At 40.9% G+C, this 22949-nt stretch overlaps 5 protein-coding genes and 1 long non-coding RNA gene across 6 annotated transcripts; 3 read left to right on the top strand and 3 right to left on the bottom strand.

Annotated features, from left to right (window-relative positions):
• The first annotated feature begins 205 nt into the window (after positions 1-205).
• LOC108252216 (PAN2-PAN3 deadenylation complex subunit PAN3-like) lies at positions 206-2824 on the top strand. The gene is made up of 2 exons (XM_017443496.2): positions 206-2113; positions 2201-2824. Exons 1-2 carry the CDS (start codon positions 2060-2062, stop codon positions 2333-2335), a joined length of 189 nt encoding a protein of 62 aa, XP_017298985.1. The 5' UTR covers positions 206-2059; the 3' UTR covers positions 2336-2824.
• Positions 1101-2057, top strand: LOC113466851 (PAN2-PAN3 deadenylation complex subunit PAN3-like). Its single transcript, XM_026822608.1, has 5 exons — positions 1101-1154; positions 1272-1291; positions 1465-1565; positions 1739-1839; positions 2013-2057. The coding sequence occupies exons 1-5, from the start codon at positions 1101-1103 to the stop codon at positions 2055-2057; spliced, it is 321 nt and encodes a 106-aa protein (XP_026678409.1).
• Positions 2825-3999: 1175 nt separating the features above from the next.
• On the bottom strand, positions 4000-5409 carry LOC103507834 (protein EFR3 homolog cmp44E-like). The gene is made up of 4 exons (XM_026822607.1): positions 5211-5409; positions 5048-5118; positions 4433-4946; positions 4000-4269 (listed from the first exon to the last, which is right to left on the bottom strand). The coding sequence occupies exons 1-4, from the start codon at positions 5355-5357 to the stop codon at positions 4000-4002; spliced, it is 1002 nt and encodes a 333-aa protein (XP_026678408.1). The 5' UTR covers positions 5358-5409.
• A 332-nt stretch (positions 5410-5741) lies between these two features.
• On the bottom strand, positions 5742-14673 carry LOC103507832 (protein EFR3 homolog cmp44E-like). Its single transcript, XM_026822606.1, has 5 exons — positions 14513-14673; positions 13995-14147; positions 13375-13530; positions 6592-6863; positions 5742-6032 (listed from the first exon to the last, which is right to left on the bottom strand). The coding sequence occupies exons 1-5, from the start codon at positions 14616-14618 to the stop codon at positions 5742-5744; spliced, it is 978 nt and encodes a 325-aa protein (XP_026678407.1). The 5' UTR covers positions 14619-14673.
• A 265-nt stretch (positions 14674-14938) lies between these two features.
• Positions 14939-16720, bottom strand: LOC113466852. The gene is made up of 2 exons (XR_003391126.1): positions 16314-16720; positions 14939-15054 (listed from the first exon to the last, which is right to left on the bottom strand). It is a non-coding gene; the product is annotated as an uncharacterized LOC113466852 (long non-coding RNA).
• A 693-nt stretch (positions 16721-17413) lies between these two features.
• LOC103507831 (transcription initiation factor IIA subunit 1-like) lies at positions 17414-22822 on the top strand. Its single transcript, XM_026822605.1, has 6 exons — positions 17414-17564; positions 17844-17983; positions 20433-20594; positions 21314-21449; positions 21995-22126; positions 22815-22822. The coding sequence occupies exons 1-6, from the start codon at positions 17558-17560 to the stop codon at positions 22820-22822; spliced, it is 585 nt and encodes a 194-aa protein (XP_026678406.1). The 5' UTR covers positions 17414-17557.
• The last annotated feature ends 127 nt before the right edge of the window (positions 22823-22949 follow it).

Raw genomic sequence — 22949 nt, 5'->3', positions numbered from 1 at the left:
CAATTTGATGTATATTCTATTCTATTCTCCAGACTCAATCTGGATCCCACCTGGTCGGAAACAGGTGACCGCTACATGTTGAAACTGTTTCGAGACTATCTGTTGCATCAAGTACAAGAAGACGGGAGACCCTGGCTAGATATGTCTCACATCGTACATTGTCTGAACAAGCTAGACGCTGGAACACAGGAGAAGGTAAGTGTTAGAGTTATATATATAAACTGTTTCGAGACTATCTGTTGCATCAAGTACAAGAAGACGGCAGACCCTGGCTAGATATGTCTCACATCGTACATTGTCTGAACAAGCTAGACGCTGGAACACAGGAAAAGGTAAGTGTTAGCTATATATATATAAACTGTTTCGAGACTATCTGTTGCATCAAGTACAAGAAGACGGCAGACCCTGGCTAGATATGTCTCACATCGTACATTGTCTGAACAAGCTAGACGCTGGAACACAGGAAAAGGTAAGTGTTAGCTATATATATATAAACTGTTTCGAGACTATCTGTTGCATCAAGTACAAGAAGACGGCAGACCCTGGCTAGATATGTCTCACATCGTACATTGTCTGAACAAGCTAGACGCTGGAACACAGGAAAAGGTAAGTGTTAGCTATATATATATAAACTGTTTCGAGACTATCTGTTGCATCAAGTACAAGAAGACGGCAGACCCTGGCTAGATATGTCTCACATCGTACATTGTCTGAACAAGCTAGACGCTGGAACACAGGAAAAGGTAAGTGTTAGCTATATATATATAAACTGTTTCGAGACTATCTGTTGCATCAAGTACAAGAAGACGGCAGACCCTGGCTAGATATGTCTCACATCGTACATTGTCTGAACAAGCTAGACGCTGGAACACAGGAAAAGGTAAGTGTTAGCTATATATATATAAACTGTTTCGAGACTATCTGTTGCATCAAGTACAAGAAGACGGCAGACCCTGGCTAGATATGTCTCACATCGTACATTGTCTGAACAAGCTAGACGCTGGAACACAGGAAAAGGTAAGTGTTAGCTATATATATATAAACTGTTTCGAGACTATCTGTTGCATCAAGTACAAGAAGACGGCAGACCCTGGCTAGATATGTCTCACATCGTACATTGTCTGAACAAGCTAGACGCTGGAACACAGGAAAAGGTAAGTGTTAGCTATATATATATAAACTGTTTCGAGACTATCTGTTGCATCAAGTACAAGAAGACGGCAGACCCTGGCTAGATATGTCTCACATCGTACATTGTCTGAACAAGCTAGACGCTGGAACACAGGAAAAGGTAAGTGTTAGCTATATATATATAAACTGTTTCGAGACTATCTGTTGCATCAAGTACAAGAAGACGGCAGACCCTGGCTAGATATGTCTCACATCGTACATTGTCTGAACAAGCTAGACGCTGGAACACAGGAAAAGGTAAGTGTTAGCTATATATATATAAACTGTTTCGAGACTATCTGTTGCATCAAGTACAAGAAGACGGCAGACCCTGGCTAGATATGTCTCACATCGTACATTGTCTGAACAAGCTAGACGCTGGAACACAGGAAAAGGTAAGTGTTAGCTATATATATATAAACTGTTTCGAGACTATCTGTTGCATCAAGTACAAGAAGACGGCAGACCCTGGCTAGATATGTCTCACATCGTACATTGTCTGAACAAGCTAGACGCTGGAACACAGGAAAAGGTAAGTGTTAGCTATATATATATAAACTGTTTCGAGACTATCTGTTGCATCAAGTACAAGAAGACGGCAGACCCTGGCTAGATATGTCTCACATCGTACATTGTCTGAACAAGCTAGACGCTGGAACACAGGAAAAGGTAAGTGTTAGCTATATATATATAAACTGTTTCGAGACTATCTGTTGCATCAAGTACAAGAAGACGGCAGACCCTGGCTAGATATGTCTCACATCGTACATTGTCTGAACAAGCTAGACGCTGGAACACAGGAAAAGGTAAGTGTTAGCTATATATATATAAACTGTTTCGAGACTATCTGTTGCATCAAGTACAAGAAGACGGCAGACCCTGGCTAGATATGTCTCACATCGTACATTGTCTGAACAAGCTAGACGCTGGAACACAGGAAAAGGTAAGTGTTAGCTATAGATTCTGAGAACCGAACCCGGGATTTTCTGCACGGGAAGCAACCACCGGACGAACTGTGCTCTCATTTCAGATTTGTCTCATGTCACGTGATGAACAGAGTGTGCTGGTTGTAAGCTACGCAGAACTGAAGCAATGTCTGGATCAGTCGTTCCACGAGCTGTCCTCGTCAGCCTCTCTCACACCCAAGTCTACTTTGCCCCTGTGAACCCAGAACTGAGGACTGAGCAGTCCCGAATAACCAGTGGAGTCGGTGGAAAATAAGCGAGGACTGAATGGTCCCGTTATATCCAGTGAAGCCCGGGGACAAGTTTCGTACATTCGTACAAGCTTAACCCATCCTTTAGGGCTGTTTAGCCCCTACACCTAAGCCTCGGATTGGGCTTTTTGTGTTTGGAGTTAGGCTGGGGGGACAAGTTTACTTTCCCCCCTGTGGCAAATATGCGAAGACTGAAAAGTCCCAGTGAAGGAAGAGGTAAGAATCATCACATCCAACAATACAGGACTGAAAAGTCTTAATTTGATTCACTCTTGAATAGGTTGACTAGGTAAATCCCACCAGACACAATAACTGTCGGAACTTGGTTGCTTGGTTCAAACTTGGTTCAAGTTGAATCGAAATCTCCGTGCAATAGTCCTATACAAAAATGGACTCGGCACACAAGGGATCAAAAGAACCGCCTTAACGTATAGTAAATCGAAATCGGATGGGTTAAAATTCGACACCGAAGCGAATACAATAGTCCGTCCCTTATACCTTTTTATTACTATTGTAATAATAAAGGAAGGACGGACTAAAAATGAGTGTCATATTTAAGATTTTATAGGGAAATGTTTTATAAATAAATAAGCAGAGTTTGAGAGGATTTGAAGAGGTGTGTGCATAGAGTGCGATTAAGAATGTATAATAAAAATAATAAACTTCTTTATTAATGTATATTAAAATTAATAACCTAATGAGGTGTGTAAATGTTACCTAAGTAAAAACTTTAAACTAAAGGGTTAAAATTGGCTAACTGTTAATCCAAAGTTAAAACCAACCCATCAAATGGTTTAATCCAATCGGGTTAACTTAAGTACCTCAGATTGTGGCACCACAGGATGAAATAATTCAAGGGGATTGTAGGGGCTTGGATATGAGAGACCCCCAGGGGCTTTTATTATTTTAATTTTAATTATTTTATTATTTACGACGAAGACTGATTGTGTAGGTGAAAAGACATTGGGAAGAGGTGTATAAAATGAAAATAATCGCACAATTAAATGTAGACAAGACATACTGTGCAGAAAAGGTACAGAAATCCCTTTACTGCACGTTAAAGGTGACAGAGTTCTCTAAAGCCTAGTACCTACCGGAAACATTTATATCCCAACAGTTGCGAAATAAATGTTTGAAATGTTGAGCAACTTTCAAGATAAAACCTATTACATACTTACTAAAAGCCAAGAAAAATGATTCAGAACTAAGTCTGGAAAGGAAACAGCTGTTTTTATTTCGTAGCAATGAAACAACTGCTACATTAGACGCATGTGGTCTGTGTCGTAGCATACCCATCCCGAAGTATGTCTCTTATCAGATGGGCGATAAGAGATACAATACTTCCGATTCAGGTGCTGGGTCAACACGAGAACACCAGAAAGTAATTAAACATGGAGTTCTGATCTACTTGATAAAATCCCGTCTACGTAGAAAATCGGGAATAAAGATTGTTTATTCTAATAGGCAAACAGTTCCGGGAATAAGTACCGTTTATTCTAATAGGCAAACAGTTCCGGGAATAAGGATCGTTTATTCTAATAGGCAAACAGTTCCGGGAATAAGGATCGTTTATTCTAATAGGCAAACAGTTCCGGGAATAAGGATCGTTTATTCTAATAGGCAAACAGTTCCGGGAACAGTGTCTCATAGATGGGCGGGTTCTGCTTGGTGGCGCTAGGCGGAGGGTGCATGGTCTCCTGTTTCTCAAACACCTGGTTCGGTATCCAAGTCAAACTATCCGGCTCCAACCCTGACGACGTATGTTCATCCATTATCACCGTGAAGGGAGACACACGGAACTTCTTGGCAATCTCCTGCTGGCGTAGGGACTCTAACTGTTTCCTCTTCTCCTTGCTAGGCTCTAGAAGGAGTCGCTTGGTCGTCTCGAAGGAAAGATCGTGTTCTATATCCGCCCTGTCATGGCAATCTCCTGCTGGCGTAGGGACTCTAACTGTTTCCTCTTCTCCTTGCTAGGCTCTAAGAGGAGTCGCTTGGTCGTCTCGAAGGAAAGATCGTGTTCTATATCCGCCCTGTCGTTATGCTGGCAATCTCCTGCTGGCGTAGGGACTCTAACTGTTTCCTCTTCTCCTTGCTAGGCTCTAAGAGGAGTCGCTTGGTCGTCTCGAAGGAGAGATCGTGTTCTATGTCCGCCCTGTCGTTATGTTCAGAATCAACATCCGAGCTATCGTCTGTCTCCTCAGATGTAAACCTGTGCTGGAACTCCAGACACGTAAAGCTCCCAGGCATCGCACCATGCTCCATCTTGTTACACTTGAAGTACTCACTCATCACTTTGTCGTTCAGGTAGAGCTCGGTGTTCTCACCCGGGGGCGCCTCCTCAGTAACATCCCCGTCTTGGGCAGCCTCTGGTAGGAGATCCCACGCCTTGGCCCGCTTCCTATTCATCACGATCTTCTCAACATACTGCTTGAGCTCGTTGAAAGGCAACAGATGGACTACCAGGCTGAACAGACACACCACCATGACGTGTAGCTGATTCCGCTGTGCTGGGGATAGTTTGGATTCCACGCTCGCCATCTCCTGGATGTTCATAGTGAATGTCACAAAGTCAGACACATTCTCAGAGGACACCAGCTCACAACAGATCAGCGCCAGTGTTTTGTAGGTGACCTTGTAATTCTCCGGTGTATTGTTACTGATGTCACAAAGTCAGACACATTCTCAGAGGACACCAGCTCACAACAGATCAGCGCCAGTGTCTTGTAGGTGACCTTGTAATTCTCCGGTGTATTGTTACTAAGTCAGACACATTCTCAGAGGACACCAGCTCACAACAGATCAGCGCCAGTGTCTTGTAGGTGACCTTGTAATTCTCCGGGGTATTGTTCGTGTATTCCAGACTTGTGAAGATACTTCTGAACAGTTGCACACCGTATTTCCTCAGGAACAGCGTGTCTGCTTTGCTAGGATACTCGGATATAACGTCCATCTGCTCCGTGACCAGGACCATCTCGTTGAACTTCTCACCATTGCCATGTCTGTCTAGTAGGTTGAGTCAGACACATTCTCAGAGGACACCAGCTCACAACAGATCAGCGCCAGTGTCTTGTAGGTGACCTTGTAATTCTCCGGGGTATTGTTACTATATTCCAGACTTGTGAAGATACTTCTGAACAGTTGCACACCGTATTTCCTCAGGAACAGCGTGTCTGCTTTGCTAGGGTACTCGGATATAACGTCCATCTGCTCCGTGACCAATACCATCTCGTTGAACTTCTCACCATTGCCATGTCTGTCTAGTAGATGTCTGCTTTGCTAGGGTACTCGGATATAACGTCCATCTGCTCCGTGACCAGTACCATCTCGTTGAACTTCTCACCATTGCCATGTCTGTCTAGTAGGTGTCTGCTTTGCTAGGGTACTCGGATATAACGTCCATCTGCTCCGTGACCAGTACCATCTCGTTGAACTTCTCACCATTGCCATGTCTATCTAGTAGGTTGTGAAACACGGTCTGTACCAGGATACGTAGCTCAGCGTGTTCGCTAAGCATCATGTTGAAGACAGGGTCTAGGAAGGAGCGGGGGAAGGTTCGGTCCATGTTGACGTTGGTGAATTTCATGCTCACCACGTACAACGCACGCAGGTAGGTCTTCTGTACACACGCGTTGCTCTGAACGTTCACCTGAAAACACAGAAACAGAACATCATTTACTGGAATAGACTGAATCATAATAGTAAAATGAAGAAGAAGAGAAGAAAGAAAGAAAGTATAAAAATACAAGAACATATGGATTTTTTTTTCTACGAGTATGATAGCGGGAACTATAAGAAATACTGAGGTCGAAGAGAGTAGGACAAGATGAGAGAAAGATAGCCATTCCAAGAACAAACCTTATCTTTTTAGGATGAAGTTTTAAGTTCGCTCCGGGCAGGAATCGAAGGGAAATCGCTTCGGGCGGGAAACACGGAGTATACCAGCCTCAATTTCACTTGCTAAAGAAATAGCAAAGGTTGAGTGCGAAGGGCTTCCACTCGTAAAATTTGTAGCCAAAACCAAATTTAAGCCCAAAGCGATCACCCTAGTTAGGGCTGATTAAGAGACTGACGAAAAACACCGACCTCGTCTGTACACGGGAAAGGCAAAGAAAAAGAAAGAAGAAGAAGAAGAAGAAGAAGAAGAAGAAGAAGAAGAAGAAGAAGAAGAAGAAGAAGAAGAAGAAGAAGAAGAAAACAAGTATTACCTTAGACACAATGAACATCATAATCTCCGACTTCTGATAGTCGGGTAGGTTGGACGCCAGCTCTCCAATGGAAGTAAGTAGTGCCTTCTCATACAACTCCTGCTCTTTATCCTCACACACGGACAGTTTCAAATGGTCCAGCAGCGAGTTAGTAATCTCCAGTACCGTAGATCCTATCACATTGGTAGCTATTATCTTGATTATCTTCGCGAGAACGTCGGCTATCTTGGTTTTCACTTCGTAGCTAGAGCTGGCGTGCTTGTTGAGGTGTACTGGAATAAGAATAAAAATAATTTTAGGAATTTCAGCAACCTCCGTGCCACATTAGACTTGCACGCAGGAGGCCCAGGTTCGATTCCCGGCGAGGCCGAGGTTTTTTTTCGGCCCTGTGCTTGGAGTTCGGGATTTTTTTTTTTTAGGGGGTTATACCAAGTTAATCACAATTTTAACACACACCCTATTGAATTTGAATTAGTAATCCACAAAATTTGTAAAGTGCCTCCTAAAAAAAAACAAAAAAACAAAAAACAAAACAAAAAACAACTGGTGGACCCTACCCACTTTTAAGTTGGACTTCAATTTGTGACAAAAACAATAAGAAACATAAGCTTTAGTAAGGTCACAAATGGAGTTCGGGGTGCACTCAGCCTCGTGAGGACAATTGAGTAGTGACCAGTGGCGGCATTACCAGTGTAAAAAGATTATTGATATGGAAGTTGATTGCAAAGGAGGCACTTATTAATAAGGCGATATCCACAAAAGTTGTGAAAAGCTCCGCTTTACCACAAAGAATTTGAGATTTGATTTGATAAACAAAAGCATAATATGATGTTAGATGTTAGAGCAGTTTGTGTACGTACATACCTAGGAGGGATTCTATACTGGAGTAAAGGGACTTTTCAGTCCTATGCGAGCAGTATAAATAAGCACTATTATTTTTATATCGTAGCAACGAAACAAATACCTAGGAGCTGGGGTCAACAAGGGAACACCAGAAAGTAATCTGTTGAAATATTTCCAATTGAACATGCGAGATGCGAGTACGAATTTCGTCGATGACCATCAAGTGTGCGCTTGAACGCTGGACTAACGCAACTACTTCGGTTTGACTGGGTAGTTTGTGCATTAATAAACAAGGGTGGGTCTTATATCCACCTTGTTCCATATTAATTTAAATTGGATCAAATGCACGACAGCACTTCGGTAACTTCGGTTTGACTGGGTAGTTTGTGCATTAATAAACAAGGGTGGGTCTTATATCCAGCTTATTCCATATTAATTTAAATTGGATCAAATGCACTACAGCACACTTATCCAGCACGGATGCAGTCTGTTTCTGAGATGGATAAGTGTAATGTCGTTTATTTGGTCCAAGTAAAGTAATATTGAAGAAGTTATACGTAAGGTGACGGAACGTATCCGTGACGAATAACTGTAGTCTTCCCTTCTAACTCTCGGAGGTGCTGGGTTCAAATCCCGGTCAGGGCGGAAAGTTTATAACCAAACTATTCCATTCTTGGTCAGCTTCCATTCTTGGTCACTACACAGTGGTTACTGCGCTCGCCTTGCACGCGGGAGACCCGGGTTCGATTCCCGGCGGGGTCAAGAAATTTGTATCATTCAAATGATTGATTCCGTGACTGGCTGTTGCGGGGCTCACTCAGCCTCGTGAGGAAAATGAGTAGCTATGACTTATAAATGCGCATAGCGACCGGTGCCAGCATGGTAGGTAAACATTGGATTTTAGGATTATTGAGATATTGGGAAAATCCTACAATGCTGCAGTGAGCACCAAAGTTGTGATATAATAACACAAAGAAACTGCATTTACATTTATTCCGTTCTTGGATAGGCATGGATGTAAAAGAATGTGCCTTGAAGTAATGCGAAAACGGTGCTGAGGTACAATCTTGGAGAAAAAAAAGTCTCTTCTCTTTTGTCTAATTTCACTCCTTTCATATTTATTCAACTTTGTTTTTGAAAGTTGAATGAAAAGAAAGTTCTCATCTCACGTGAATGGAAAATGTTGAAAGTTAAATAAAAAGCATTGAAAATTGAATAAAGAGTTGCGCGAAAAAAGAAAGTTCTGACATCACTTTTCATTTAACTTTCAACAACAAATTGAACAAATATGAGTTTATACATATTTCTGGACATGGTCTTCACTTGACTGGACCCTGTCCAGAAATATGTATGATATAGTACTTGACCATTATCTCAAACTAAACAAAATTTTTAAAATATGAGTCACTAGGCGAGGTTAACGCCTTAGGCGTTCTCTACCACCTAACCCTTAGAGCTCCATTATTATGTGGTCAAATTCTCAGAACAAATATGAGTTTGTTAAGCAAAAAGTTGAACCTTGAAAACGCGCCCTAAGGAGAGTCTAAAAAAGAATATTATGGGAGAGGTAGAAGATATGTAGATTGAGGCCATTTTGAAAAACTGGATGACCAGTCTAAATAAAAAAATAGAAAATCTTTTTTAAACCTAATTTAAGATTCTTCAAGCTTCCTCTTTAGCCCTTTAGGGATGATTTTTAAACATTAAAAATAAATAAATAATAGGATGATTTTTCTAATTATTTGAAATAATACTCAAATGTGCTTTATAAAACAATAGCTAGCAATAAATAATAGGATGATTTTTCTAATTATTTGAAATAATGCCCAAATGTGCTTTATAAAACAATAGCTAGCAAGACATAAAATGAGTATAAAATGAGCAATAAGCATAAAATGGAAGGGTAAGGCCATCCGCACACGGGTAATAAATTAGGACACCCGCAGATTCGAACCAAGGACCTAGGCTCCGGTTACCCCTAGAATACCGTTTACATATATCTTTTCGAACATCTGATTTTTTTTGTCATGTTTTCTAGTCTCCCCTTTTTTTTTACTCTTTTGTTAATACTGTTATTAGTCCAGTGTATGTGTGAACTGAAAAGCTTCAGCTTGTTTTGATCAGGATAGATGGTCTCATAGATGGTTTCTTCTGAATTAAATAAGTCATGAATCAATGAATACTTTTGGCTCTTTTGTTTTAAGAGAAATTTGGTTTTTTTCTCTTCTGTACTTTTTTTTACCCTTAAGTTCGCCTCCTCAGATCAAAAACTTACTCAATATTGAAGGAAAGTTTTTTATCCTTTTTATTTCAAGCTGGACGTCTTTTAGACTCAACATACTGGACCAAGGTTTAAGGTTTAAAGCCATGTTGACTTATGAAGGTGAGAGAAATCTGTCCTATCCAATAGATTGAATAGATCGTCTTCCCGTTTCTGTCCCAATTTTTTCCACTTTCCTTCTTTCTCAATTCTTTCCCTTTTCTGTCCCAATTCTCTTGTTGATCCGGCAGTTAAATGGGGAATATCGCCCATCTGATGAAGTAGAGATTCGTAGCAATCCGACCTTAAGGGTAGTTTGCCTCTACACACAAGCCTCGGAGTGGGCTTTTTGTGCACGATATCTGATAAAGTAACTAATGCGGGCGTGCTACCGGCTTTGGTAGTGTAGTGGTGAAACCCTCGTCTTTCAAACAGGAAGGTGTGGGTTCAATCCCAGCCGAAGCATGGAATTTTGCTACCCTTATTCGCCTCTCTCTCTCGCCTCTGTCTCTCCCTTTCTCTTTCTCCCCCTTCTTCTCTTCGCTTGTCACACATGGGTTTAAATGTGAAGGCCCAATTTCACAGAGACTTTCGGCTAGATGTAAACATTTAATCCCTCGTGTTTCAAACAGGAAGGTGTGGGTTCAATCCCAGCCGAAGCATGGAATTTTGCTACCCTTATTCGCCTCTCTCTCTCTCTCGTCTCTGTCTCTCTCTCTCTCGCCTCTGTCTCTCCCTTTCTCTTTCTCCCCCTTCTTCTCTTCGCTTGTCACACATGGGTTTAAATTTGAAGGCCCAATTTCGCAGAGACTTTCGGCTAGATGTAAACATTTAAAGTGCCATCTGATTGGTTGATTCCCGATCATCAGATTCGATATCGTCATTATTTATTTCAATCAGCCAATAGTGACTTTGAAGTTGGTCCTGCTCTGTTAATACGTTATAAATATACTGTTTATGTTTCTTAAATAATACCTGTACATTTGATGTTAATTTTAAATTTAAAAAATAAAATGAATTTTTAACAAAAAAATCATACATCCGTGATTTTTCTTTCTTTCGGTTGTCCTCTCTTTTTCTGAATGAGACTAATGAAGAAAAAAATTTCATAGGCCCAATAAACTATGCAAAATAGAGGTTTTATCGTCCCGAAAGCGAGGAATGATAGGATAGGAGAAAGCCAGCAGTTCCGAGAACGAACTTCACCTGTTTGGGATAAAATCCGCCCCGCGCGGGATTTGAACCCGCTACACCTAGGCAGGCTGGCTACCCTTAGGTCTAGTGTCTAAATTAGAGAAAATCAAAACTCACGTACGTCATTTTCATCACAAACCAAGATTTCAAAAGTGCTATATTTATAAATGAAGTCTAAAAAGGTAACACGCAACCTAAAATTTAGAATAAAGTATTGGAATGAGTGGAAAGCCCGTCCCCACTTGTGAGTTTCTACCAATTTTTACTTTCTATTACCTTTACGTATAGGGAACCTATACAAGGTAATGAGAAAATATTTTTTCTGAATGTCCTGTAGGGCAATGCAATAATGAAGGACTTAGGCTCCGGTTACCCCTAGAATACCGTTTACATATATCTTTTCGAACATCTGATTTTTTTTGTCATGTTTTCTAGTCTCCCTTTTTTTTTACTCTTTTGTTAATACTGTTATTAGTCCAGTGTATGTGTGAACTGAAAAGCTTCAGCTTGTTTTGATCAGGATAGATGGTTTCTTCTGAATTGAATAAGTCATGAATCAATGAATACTTTTGGCTCTTTTGTTTTAAGAGAAATTTGGTTTTTTCTCTTCTGTACTTTTTTTTACCCTTAAGTTCGCCTCCTCAGATCAAAAACTTACTCAGTATTGAAGGAAAGTTTTTTATCCTTTTTATTTCAAGCTGGACGTCTTTTAGACTCAATATACTGGACCAAGGTTTAAGGTTTAAATCCATGTTGACTTATGAAGGTGAGAGAAATCTGTCCTATCCAATAGATCGTCTTCCCTTTTCTGTCCCAATTTTTTCCACTTTCCTTCTTTCTCAATTCTTTCCCTCTTCTGTCCCAATTCTCTTGTTGATCCAGCAGTTAAATGGGGAATATCGCCCATCTGATAAAGTAGAGTTGTATTAATCCGACCTTAAGGGCAGTTTGCCCCTCCCCCTACACACAAGCCTCGGAATGGACTTTTTGTGTACCATATCTGATAAAGTAACTAATGCGGGCGTTCTACCGGCTTTGGTAGTGTAGTGGTGAAACCCTCGTCTTTCAAACAGGAAGGTGTGGGTTCAATCCCAGCCGAAGCATGGAATTTTGCTACCCTTATTCGCCTCTCTCTCTCTCTCGCCTCTGTCTCTCCCTTTCTCTTTCTCCCCCTTCTTCTCCTCGCTTGTCACACATGGGTTTAAATATGAAGGCCCAATTTCACAGAGACTTTCGGCTAGATGTAAACATTTAAAGTGCCATCTGATTGGTTGATTCCCGATCATCAGATTCGATATCGTTATTATTTATTTCAATCAGCCAATAGTGACTTTGAAGTTGGCATCCGTTGAGGATAAAATCCGCCCCGGGCGGGAATCGAACCCGCGGCCTAGCGCTTACAAGGCAGACGCGCTACCGACCACGCTAACCAGACTGGCTGTTCAGCAAGAGTATTTATAAAATACGATCCTTGAGTGGAAGATGACCACTAGGCGAGGGTAATGCCAGAGACATTCACTACCGCGTACAGCCTAACCCTGTGATCTCTGTTATACTGTGGAATCTGTGGTCCTCGGTTAGGATTGAACCCACGCCCTCCTGATTACCAGGGGAGGAAGCAAATTTCACTTCTTATCAGCCAGCCAAGACAGACGCGCTGTCTGTCTTGTAAGCGCTAGGCCGCGGGTTCGATTCCCGCCCGGGGCGGATTTAATCCTCGGCTGTTCAGCAAGAGTATTTATAAAATACGATCCTTGAGTGGAAGATGACCACTAGGCGAGGTTAATGCCAGAGACATTCACTACCGCGTACAGCCTAACCCTGTGATCTCTATTATACTGTGGAATCTGTGGTCCTCGGTTAGGATTGAACCCACGCCCTCCTGATTACCAGGGGAGGAAGCAGGTTTCACTTCTTATCAGCCAGCCAAGTTATCTTGGTTGGTAGCGCGTCTGTCTTGTAACCGCTAGGCCGCGGGTTCGATTCCCGCCCGGGGCGGATTTTATCCCCTAATGCTAGAGACATTCACTACCGCGTACAGCCTAACCCTGTGATCTCTATTATACTGTGGAATCTGTGGTCCTCGGTTAGGATTGAATCCACGCCCTCCTGATTACCAGGGGAGGAAGCAGGTTTCACTTCTCATCAGCCAGCCAAGTTATCTTGGTTGGTAGCCCGTCTGTCTTGTAAGCGCTAGGCCGGGGGTTCGATTCCCGCCCGGGGCGGATTTTATTCTCAACGGATAATGTTCGTCCTCGGAACGGCTGGCTTTCTCCTATTCTCTAATGTTCGTTCTCGGAACGGCTGGCTTTCTCCTATCCTGTCTTCCTTCTCTCTTCGATTTTGGGACGATAAGACCTTAGCAGTTACAGCTCCCTCTATAAAACCTCTATCTATCCTGACTTCCTTCTCTCCTCGATTTCGGAACGATAAGACCCTAGCAGTTACAGCTCCCTCTATCAAACATAAAAAAAAAAACTTCTTACCTATGAGTTCTCGTAGGCAGGTCTCCGCCATCTGAGATCCATCACTAGTCATTTCATGATGCATGTTATACAGGAGAGAAGGTATTACCTTGTCCAAATGATGAGACTTCCATATGTTATCCGCCAAATCGTCTGATACTGTCTTACGAATGATGCCTGCAATACGGACAGAAAATATGGATTAACGCGCTTGATTTTCATACAGAAAGTCCTGAGTTCGAATCTCGTAGTTGACACAAAAAAAATGTTCATGGTATTTCGTTTTCGGTTGAATGGTATTTATTACCAGTGTAAAAAGATTATTGATATGGAAGTTGATTGCAAAGGAGGCACTTATTAATAAGGCGATATCCACAAAAGTTGTGAAAAAGCTCCGCTTTACCACAAAGAATTTGAGATTTGATTTGATAAACAAAAGCATACTATGATGTTAGAGGGTGAAACCCTCGTCTTTCAAACAGGAAGGTGTGGGTTCAATCCCAGCCGAAGCATGGAATTTTGCTACCCTTATTCGCCTCTCTCTCGCCTCTGTCTCTCCCTCTCTCTTTCTCCCCCTTCTTCTCTTCACTTGTCACACATGGGTTTAAATGTGAAGGCCCAATTTCACAGAGACTTTCGGCTAGATGTAAATAAATGGTCCAGCAGCGAGTTAGTAATCTCCAGTACCGTAGATCCTATCACATTGGTAGCTATTATCTTGATTATCTTCGCGAGAACGTCGGCTATCTTGGTTTTCACTTCGTAGCTAGAGCTGGCGTGCTTGTTGAGGTGTACTAGAATAAGAATAAAAATAATTTTAGGAATTTTAGCAACCTCCGTGCCCGAGTGGGTATCACATTAGACTTGCACGCAGGAGGCCCAAGTTCGATTCCCGGCGAGGCCGAGGTTTTTTTCGGCTCTGTGCTTGTAGTTCGGGATGCACTCAGCCTCGTGAGGACAATTGAATAGCGACCAGTGGCGGCATTACCAGTGTAAAAAGATTATTGAAATATGGAAATTGATTGCAAAGGAGGCAATTGGTAATGTTGTGATATCCACAAAAGTTGTGAAAAGCTCCGCTTTACCACAAATAATTTGAGATTTGATTTGATAAACAAAGGCATAATATGATGTTAGAGCAGTTTGTGTACGTACATACCTAGGAGGGATTCTATGATAAGGTAGGAGTATTGGGACTGCACGGAAAACACAAGGATACGGAACACCTGATAGGCAAAGTCCTTGGGTGGCCAGAGTCGATGCATGTCTAGGTGATTGAGTACGGGACCTACCACGCCCTTGACGTGTCCAAATGCGGCCCGGCCTGGGGAAGAAAATCAGATATGGTTAGTGTAAAGTTCGATTTAGGAGTATACTAGAACAATATCTTGACTCACATCGAGAGCCAATGCCAATATGTAAATGTGAATGAGTGAATGGATCTTGATTTTATAATATAAGATTCATACCAATACATTTTAACCAATCAGATTAAAAAAAAGAGGTTTGATAGAGAGGAACTGTGGCTGCTAAGGTCTTATCGTCCCGAAATCGAAGACAAACAAATTACCTTGTAGCGAGGTTGGAGGCAGGTGAAACAGCTATTGTCGACACATTTGTGCAGAAATGTATTCTGAGACATGATGACAATCTGTGAGGCAACTGGAGGTATGTGGGCTCTTTTCCACAGATCAATGGGATCTGTTAACCAACAAGAATAGTAAGTACCAACTTTATAAAAAAACAGATCAACAATGAATCTTAAGCTTCCTTCACTATTAAAGAAGGTAGAGGTATAACAAAATTAACATAAGCATACTTTGAGGTGGGCCTGTTATTAAGCGTGTTCCCTCAGTATGACGGGGCGCATGATACGTCCGATGATGATGACGATGACGATGATGATGACAAGGACGATGATGATGAAGACGATGACGATGATGATCAGGACATTGATGACGACGATGATGAGAATGAAGAAAATGAAGGTGAGATGAGACTTTGGTTATTTGAAGACATGGGACACATTGTCATTAAGTCTGGAAATTTCGGGAGATGCATTGACAGTTTTCATCCCTACAGCCCGTGTAGTTAGATTGGTTGGTAGCGCGTCTGCCTTGGTGATGATCAGGACATTGATGACGACGATGATGAGAATGAAGAAAATGAAGGTGAGATGAGACTTTGGTTATTTGAAGACATGGGACACCATCCCTCCAGACGTGTAGTTAGATTGGTTGGTAGCGCGTCTGCCTTGTAAGCGCTAGGTCGTATTTATGGCATTTTTTTTTTTTTTTTCAAGGGGGGTATACCAAGTTAATTATAACTTTAACACACACCCTATTGAATAATCCACGAAAATTGAAAAATCCACAACAACAACAACTGGTGGACCCTACCCACTGTAAGTTGAACTTCAATCAAATTTGTGACAAAAACAATAAGAAACATACTTAAATAGATTATACTGTGAATCCCAACAGAGCAATTCACTAAGGTCACAACGATTTCAGCCCGAGCCGAATTTCATCCTGAACAGATAAGGTTCGTTCTCGGAACGGTTGGCTTTTTTCCTATCATTTCTTCATTCTCTCGTCGCTTTTGGGACGATAAGACCTTAGCACTTACAGTTCCCTCCCTCTATCTAGCCTCTTAAAAAAGAAGATTTTTTTCCTTAATTGCTAAGCATACACATTGGAAATACTAGACTTGACTGGAGTACCTTGAAATGATGATTAGTATGTATCAAGCATGTTTTAAGTGCATACAAGTGTAAGTATGTGCTTGGACTTCTTAGCTATTATCTTAATTGGCTAGAAAGAAATCATGTAATAGGTATGTTTGGCAGCAGAACTAGCTATGACTAGTGGTTCTGGCTTTTCAAAAATGGAAGCACTCTCTTCTCCATTTTTTTCTCCTTTTTATGAATATAGGTACTTTTACAGTACCTGTCTTCTTACCTTTTTTTGAATTTATTAAGACTTCTGTTGCATGCAATTATGACTGAAATATGTGACTGAAAGCTGGGCGTTTCCTGTTCTGGAAGCTCTTCTTAAAGTTGACATGATTCAAAGGCAACAAGTGGTGAAATGTTTTGATTGTACCAATTTACCATTCAATCAATAAATACATTGCTGCAATGAAAATGTATGACCTAATGGAGTTTTGGGCAACTAGGTGTAAATCCGAAGATTCAAATACAACTTCTAAAAGATAAAAAATATATAAAAGTAGGGTGGAAAGCAAGAAATTTCAGAAAACACGAACCTTCTTGATAAGGAAAACTGGAATTTGATAAGAATGTTTTGATTTTGATTTTTCAAATCACATTAGAAGTTCCTGATTCGTCCGCTTGGAGCACGCCGGAGCAAAGAAGAAAACTTATAGGCGGCTCGTGAAATGGTAAGTAAAATATCTTTCGAGATAGTCGATTTAAAAAAAAAAAAAAATTACACCTCTTGATAACAAGTCAATCAACTATAAAGATGGCAGAGAGATTTTTCACTCACAAGCAGAAATGTAGCATAGAACATAATAGTAGGTACCTATATATGGAATAATCTCCTGAGCTTGTCAGGACGGGGCCTTTCGATCCGTGTCTTTCATTCCTACGCCGCGTCTATGCGAACCCGACGCCGCGTTGATGCGTGTTTTTCATTTCACGAGTGGACGCCGCGTCCTAAATTCAGGAGGAGTGAAAATAAAAATTGTGGAAAATCAAGAAACATGACATCTAGCGGATCCGCTATCTCGAGATATTGCAAAATAATTTTAAACTTGATGCTACTCGAGAGTCGCTTCTGGAATCTAAGACGCCGAGTTCACTCGAAGAGAGACGCTAGGAGGGGAAGTGAAATCAAAAATAGGTACCCATCAACGCGGGGTTGTTTTCGCATCGACGCGACGCAGTGTTTGAATGAAAAACAGCTGACCTTTTTAAAAAATCAAGAGCCGCCGCATAAAGCACAGAGAACTTTTCAACGAGGAAAAAACATTTTTTTCTCTGTGCAAAGTTGAAAAAAAAATCAAAAAGTAAACAAACAAAATTTTCCGGATTTTCTTTTTCGGTGTGTGCAAGTGAATGTGAAATTTCCGCCGTATGGCTTCCGTATAAGTCTTTAAATACTGATTTCTCCAGGATATCTACTCCACGGTACTACAGTTTAGTCTCTAGATAATCTCGTTCTTCCAGTTACCGCTCACAATGGCAGGTACACCACAAAGCCCTTTTTAAAAATCAAGAGCCGCCGCATGAAGCACAGAGAACTTTTTAACGAGGAAAAAAATTCTCTGTGCAAAGTTGAAAAAAATCAAAAAGTAAACAAACAAAATTTTCCGGATTTTCTTTTTCGGTGTGTGCGAGTGAAATTTCCGCCGTATGGCTTCTGTATACGTCTTTAAATACTGATTTCTCTAGGATATCTACTCCACGGTACTACAGTTTAGTCTCTAGATAATCTCGTTCTTCCAGTTAGCGCTCACAATGGCAGGTACACCACAAAGTCTTACCATGAAGTTGTACCAAGCAGTGATAGCCGATGTCATCAACAATGTGAAGGAAGCTTTCCAAGAGGAAGGAGTGGATGAGCAAGTGCTACAGGAGCTCAAACATATCTGGGAGGCCAAGCTTGTAAGTAGAAGACCGTGTTTGCCACAGTGATTCAAATGGTTGCTTAAGGTTGTGGTTATGTACCGGGTTGGGTTGAGTTCGGAGTAGTTGAGACAGGACATTGTTTCTACAGTTTGGTATAGGAGTGGGGAAGCTTTCCAAGAGGAAGGAGTGGATGAGCAAGTGCTACAGGAGCTCAAACATATCTGGGAGGCCAAGCTTGTAAGTAGAAGACCGAGTTTGCCACAGTGATTCGAATGGTTGCTTAAGGTTGTGGTTATGTACCGGGTTGGGTTGAGTTTGAAGTAGTTGAGACAGGACATTGTTTCTACAGTTTGGTATAGGAGTGGTAATTTAAAAGCCAGGTTAGTTTACCAACCTTGCCTAACCCAACCTGGTACGTAACCATGACCTAAGTATTGACTGGATTTGGTGAGGACAGGAGGCAGTCTGGCTATGGGCGTCTTGTAATCACCAATGGTTTTGAGTAACATTCTAGTCCGGTTGGACAAAATGCACCTTTGTAAGCTATCTAAGAAAGTCTCACCAACTTTCTGAGCTGTTGGTGGATATCTAATGTGTTAATAATGGTTGGTAGCTGGACTACAGCTTTTTAATATAGCTATATAATGTAGGGGTCATTAACCTTTTATGGGTCACAAGCTACTCAAATGACCAAGTGAGCTACCTTTAGCCCAAGATTCAGAAATTTATGATTTAACAAAATAATTTTTTTGGTTCCCAGTAGAGTTGCTCTCAATTTGTGCTGCTGATCATGAGCTGCAAGCTATCAGAAAACCTCTTGTGAGCTACCAGAAGCTTATGTGATCAATGGGTTGGTGAGAATAAAGCAAGGTTGAGAAATGTTTGAGTACCTAGCTCTGTCAGCCTATGAAGCTATTTTTAGCTACTGACTTGTAGTTCTGTAAGTATTGACTGGATTTGGTGAGGACAGGAGGCAGTCTGGCTATGGGCGTCTTGTAATCACCAATGGTGTTGAGTAACATTCTAGTCTGGTTAGACAAAATGCACCTTTGTAAGCTATCTAAATCTAAGAAAGTCTCACCAACTTTCTGGGCTGTTGGTGGATATAAGTATTGACTGGATTTGGTGAGGACAGGAGGCAGTCTGGCTATGGGCGTCTTGTAATCACCAATGGTGTTGAGTAACATTCTAGTCCAGTTGGACAAAATGCACCTTTGTAAGCTATCTAAGAAAGTCTCACCAACTTTCTGGGCTGTTGGTGGATATCTAATGTGTTAACAATGGTCGGTAGCTGGACTACAGCTTTTTAATATAGCTATAATATAGGGGTCATTAACCTTTTATGGGTCACAAGCTACTCAAATGACCAAGTGAGCTACCTTTAGCCTGAGATTCAGAAATTTATAATGTAACAAAATAATTTTTTGGTTCCCAGTAGAGTTGCTCTCAATAGGTCTGTTTTTCATTCCGACGTGGGTGTGATGCGAACCCAACGCGTGTTTTTCATTCCACTTCCCCTACTTTAGCGTCAACGCTGTGTCTTAAATCACTGATGCGAGTCTCAAGTAGCTTCAGGAAAAAATGTTTCGTAATTTATCCACTAGATGTCGTCATGTTTGTTGAATTTCCACTTTTTACCCCCACTCCTGACACAGAGTGAACGCCGCATCGATGTGGCGTAGGAATGAAAAACAGGCCTAATTTGTGCTGCTGATCATGAGCTGCAAGCTATCAGAAAACCTCTTGTGAGCTACCAGAAGCTCATGTGATCAACAGGTTGGTGAGAATGAGAAATGTTTGAGTAGCTCTGTCAGCCTATGAAGCTATTTTTTAGCTACTGACTTGTAGTTCTATGTCTGATATAAGCATGCTATGCTACCTATCTGCATTCTTCCTATCTCAGTCTTTTTATTCCATTCTTAACTTTATCTCTCCCTCTTTTATTTTCTAGGTGAGTAGCAAAGCATTGGAGAGTGTCGAAACTGAAACCAGCTGCAAGCTATCAGAAAACCTCTTGTGAGCTACCAAAAGCTCATGTGATCAACGGGTTGGTGATCCCTGGAATAAAGAAAGGTTGAGAAATGTTTGAGTAGCTCTGTCAGCCTATGAAGCTGGTTTTTAGCTGCTGACTTGTAGTTCTGTTTTCTTACCGTTTATATTATTTTTGGATACTTGTGTTTTCTTTTTCAATTCATTTCCCATGAAGAATACATGGGTTTTACCCGTTGATTTGTTAGGTAATCAATCAATCAAGAAGCCTAAAAAGTTGGTGAAACTCAAGTCGGAGAAGAAAACACAAGTATCCAATAATAATATAAATAGTAAGAATAATGTTAATACATAGGATGTCTAATATAAACCTAACAAATAATAAAATTGTAGTTCTGTGTCTGAGGTAAGCATGCTATGATACACATTTGTATGCTTTCTATCTCACTCTTCTTATTCCATTCTTAACTTCATCTCTCCCTCTTTTATTTTTTAGGTGAGTAGCAAAGCATTGGAGAGTGTTGAAACTGAAACTGAAACCCACAAGTTACCCGATCAGAAAACTGTTCAAGTGTATCAACAGCCACGGCAGCAGACTCAACAGCAGCAACCTCAACAATCTCAACCTCCTATCCAACAACAGCAACAACCGGTTAAGGTGTGTATAGTAAAGTTATTAATGGCCAACCACTGAGAGTCAACACTGTGTCAAGGGTTTTCTTTGATGTCACCCTTTTGATTGACACAGGCCAGTACTTCTTAAACTCTGGATTAACCGAAAACTCTTTGTGGTAAGATGGGGCATAAGAGGTTCAAATCTAAACACATTTAACCTCAACAATCTCAACCTCCTATCCAACAACAGCAACAACCGGTTAAGGTGTGTATAGTAAAGTTATTAATGGCCAACCACTGAGAGTCAACACTGTGTCAAGGGTTTTCTTTGATGTCACCCTTTTGATTGACACAGGCCAGTACTTCTTAAACTCTGGGTTAACTGAAAACTCTCTGTGGTAAGATGAGGCATAAGGGGTTCAAATCAAAACACATTGTTTTAACATTTAAACCTCAGGTTGCCAGCCTAGTTACCTGCCTTGTAAGTGCTAGAACATGGGTTCAATTCATACCCTGGGTAAAATTTATCAAACCTCAGGTTGCCAGCCTAGTTACCTGCTTTGTAAGTGCTAGATCATGGGTTCAATTCCTACCCTGGGTAAACTTTATCCTAAACACATAAGGTTTGTTCTCAGAACAGCTGGCTTTCTCCTACCTGTTTTCCAATTAATATTTAGTCTTGTTAAAATTTAGAATAGGTAAGTATGCATCTTGTTTGCTAAATAAAATACGCTCATGCATGAACATTGTTTGCTTTCACAGCACCAGCAAGCCGTTTCACAACATCAACAAGTACCCCCTCCACCTCAGCAACAACAAGCACCCAGTTCCAACCTGAATTCACTCGCTCAAGATTTGAACAAGAAAATCCCCATTCAGATTACATTGCCAGCACAACATGGGTCTACTAATCGTGAGGCTTGTTTGCTAAATAAAATATGCTCATGCATGAACATTGTTTGCTTTTACAGCACCAGCAAGCCGTTTCACAACATCAACAAGTACCCGCTCCACCTCAGCAACAACAAGCACCCAATTCCAACATGAATTTGCATGAACATTGTTTGCTTTTACAGCACCAGCAAGCCGTTTCACAACATCAACAAGTACCCCCTCCACCTCAGCAACAACAAGCACCAAGTTCCAACCTGAATCCTAAACAGGTAAGGTTTGTTCTCAGAACAGCTGGCTTTCTCCTACCTGTTTTCCAATTAATATTTAGTCTTGTTAAAATTTAGAATAGCTAGGTATGCATCTTGTTTGCTAAATAAAATATGCTCATGCATGAACATTGTTTGCTTTTACAGCACCAGCAAGCCGTTTCACAACATCAACAAGTACCCCCTCCACCTCAGCAACAACAAGCACCCAATTCCAACATGAATCCACTCGCTCAAGATTTGAATAAGAAAATCCCCATTCAGATTACATTGCCAGCACAACATGGGTCTACTAACCGTGAGGGTCGGGTGGTCACCATTCAGGTCCCTGCTTCAACATTACAGGGCAACCAGCTGCAGTCAGTTCTCGGTATACCAATCTCTTTCCCATTTTATCATATTTTATTTTATTTAGGCACAAATAATTCTAGGTTTGGGTATACCAATCTCTTTCCCATTTTATCATATTTTATTTTATTTAGGCACAAATAATTCTAGGTTTGTTGGGTGTACTACTAGGTTCCCTTATAATTTTAGTTTTAGATAGTAAAGGTCCACCTCTTTGTAGTAATTAAAAAATAGGTACAATAAATTTTCAAGCTGTACTTAGTCATAAGAAAGCTTCATATTTAATACTTACTTATAGTGAACTCTAGGCCTCACTAAAAAGAAGGCCCTATCAGGCTTGAAATTTTTATGATCAGATTTCGTTTATGTGTTGAACATTTTTGTGACATTCAATTGAGGTTGGACAAACCGCTCAAAAGGAAAAACAATTTTATTGTTAACAATTTTATTGTTTTTCACTTACTAACTTACTTGGACCAATGAACAGGTATTTTTCACCAAACAATAGTGAGGTCTACGTTTTAACTCGACAGTTTTGCATTTGGTTTAGATTGTTTAGATGTTTGAATGTTCCACTGTAACTTGCGATGGCATTTTGATGAAATTTGGCACAGAAAATTCAAAGATAGGTACACATTACATTGTTACCAAAAACATTGCTACATTGTCTTTTGTCACACCCTGACGAATTTGTAGTTTCGTTGGTAGGAATCGTTGGTAATTTCTATATAGTATTTCGCAAATCGTTTTTCCAGTGGTGTGAATGGTGTGCTTGCTTTTCTCTTCCCATTTACTTTTTTGTTTCGGCCCTTTGAGGAGGAGAAGTGAAGATTGAAGAACTGTTCTCTCCAGTATACATTTTCTCTTGTGTGTTTTCAAACCATTACAAG

The sequence above is a fragment of the Diaphorina citri genome, unplaced genomic scaffold, assembly GCF_000475195.1.
Source record: "Diaphorina citri unplaced genomic scaffold, Diaci psyllid genome assembly version 1.1 scaffold345, whole genome shotgun sequence".
Lineage (NCBI taxonomy): Eukaryota > Metazoa > Arthropoda > Insecta > Hemiptera > Psyllidae > Diaphorina > Diaphorina citri.
The sequence above is the reverse complement of the archived record's forward strand: the minus strand, read 5'-3'. Positions and strand labels throughout refer to the sequence as shown.

Bases quoted from the DNA above. Each gene is read 5' to 3' on its own strand.
- LOC113466851 (XM_026822608.1), top strand. From the start codon at position 1,101: ATGTCTCACATCGTACATTGTCTGAACAAGCTAGACGCTGGAACACAG. The intron at 1,155-1,271 runs GTAAGTGTTAGC...TGAACAAGCTAG, and splicing joins ACGCTGGAACACAGGAAAAG to ACGCTGGAACACAGGAAAAG. The intron at 1,840-2,012 runs GTAAGTGTTAGC...AACTGTTTCGAG, and splicing joins ACGCTGGAACACAGGAAAAG to ACTATCTGTTGCATCAAGTA.
- LOC108252216 (XM_017443496.2), top strand. From the start codon at position 2,060: ATGTCTCACATCGTACATTGTCTGAACAAGCTAGACGCTGGAACACAG. The intron at 2,114-2,200 runs GTAAGTGTTAGC...CTCTCATTTCAG, and splicing joins ACGCTGGAACACAGGAAAAG to ATTTGTCTCATGTCACGTGA.
- LOC103507834 (XM_026822607.1), bottom strand. From the start codon at position 5,357: ATGGTCCTGGTCACGGAGCAGATGGACGTTATATCCGAGTATCCTAGC. The intron at 5,119-5,210 runs GTCACCTACAAG...GAGAATTACAAG, and splicing joins ATACCCCGGAGAATTACAAG to GTCACCTACAAGACACTGGC. The intron at 4,270-4,432 runs GCCAGCATAACG...CTTTCCTTCGAG, and splicing joins CCCTACGCCAGCAGGAGATT to ACGACCAAGCGACTCCTTCT.
- LOC103507832 (XM_026822606.1), bottom strand. From the start codon at position 14,618: ATGCATCGACTCTGGCCACCCAAGGACTTTGCCTATCAGGTGTTCCGT. The intron at 14,148-14,512 runs GTATGTACGTAC...TTCTTATTCTAG, and splicing joins TATCATAGAATCCCTCCTAG to TACACCTCAACAAGCACGCC. The intron at 6,033-6,591 runs GTAATACTTGTT...CTGTGTTTTCAG, and splicing joins TGATGTTCATTGTGTCTAAG to GTGAACGTTCAGAGCAACGC.
- LOC103507831 (XM_026822605.1), top strand. The intron at 17,984-20,432 runs GTAAGTAGAAGA...TTTATTTTTTAG, and splicing joins ATATCTGGGAGGCCAAGCTT to GTGAGTAGCAAAGCATTGGA. The intron at 20,595-21,313 runs GTGTGTATAGTA...TTGCTTTCACAG, and splicing joins AACAGCAACAACCGGTTAAG to CACCAGCAAGCCGTTTCACA.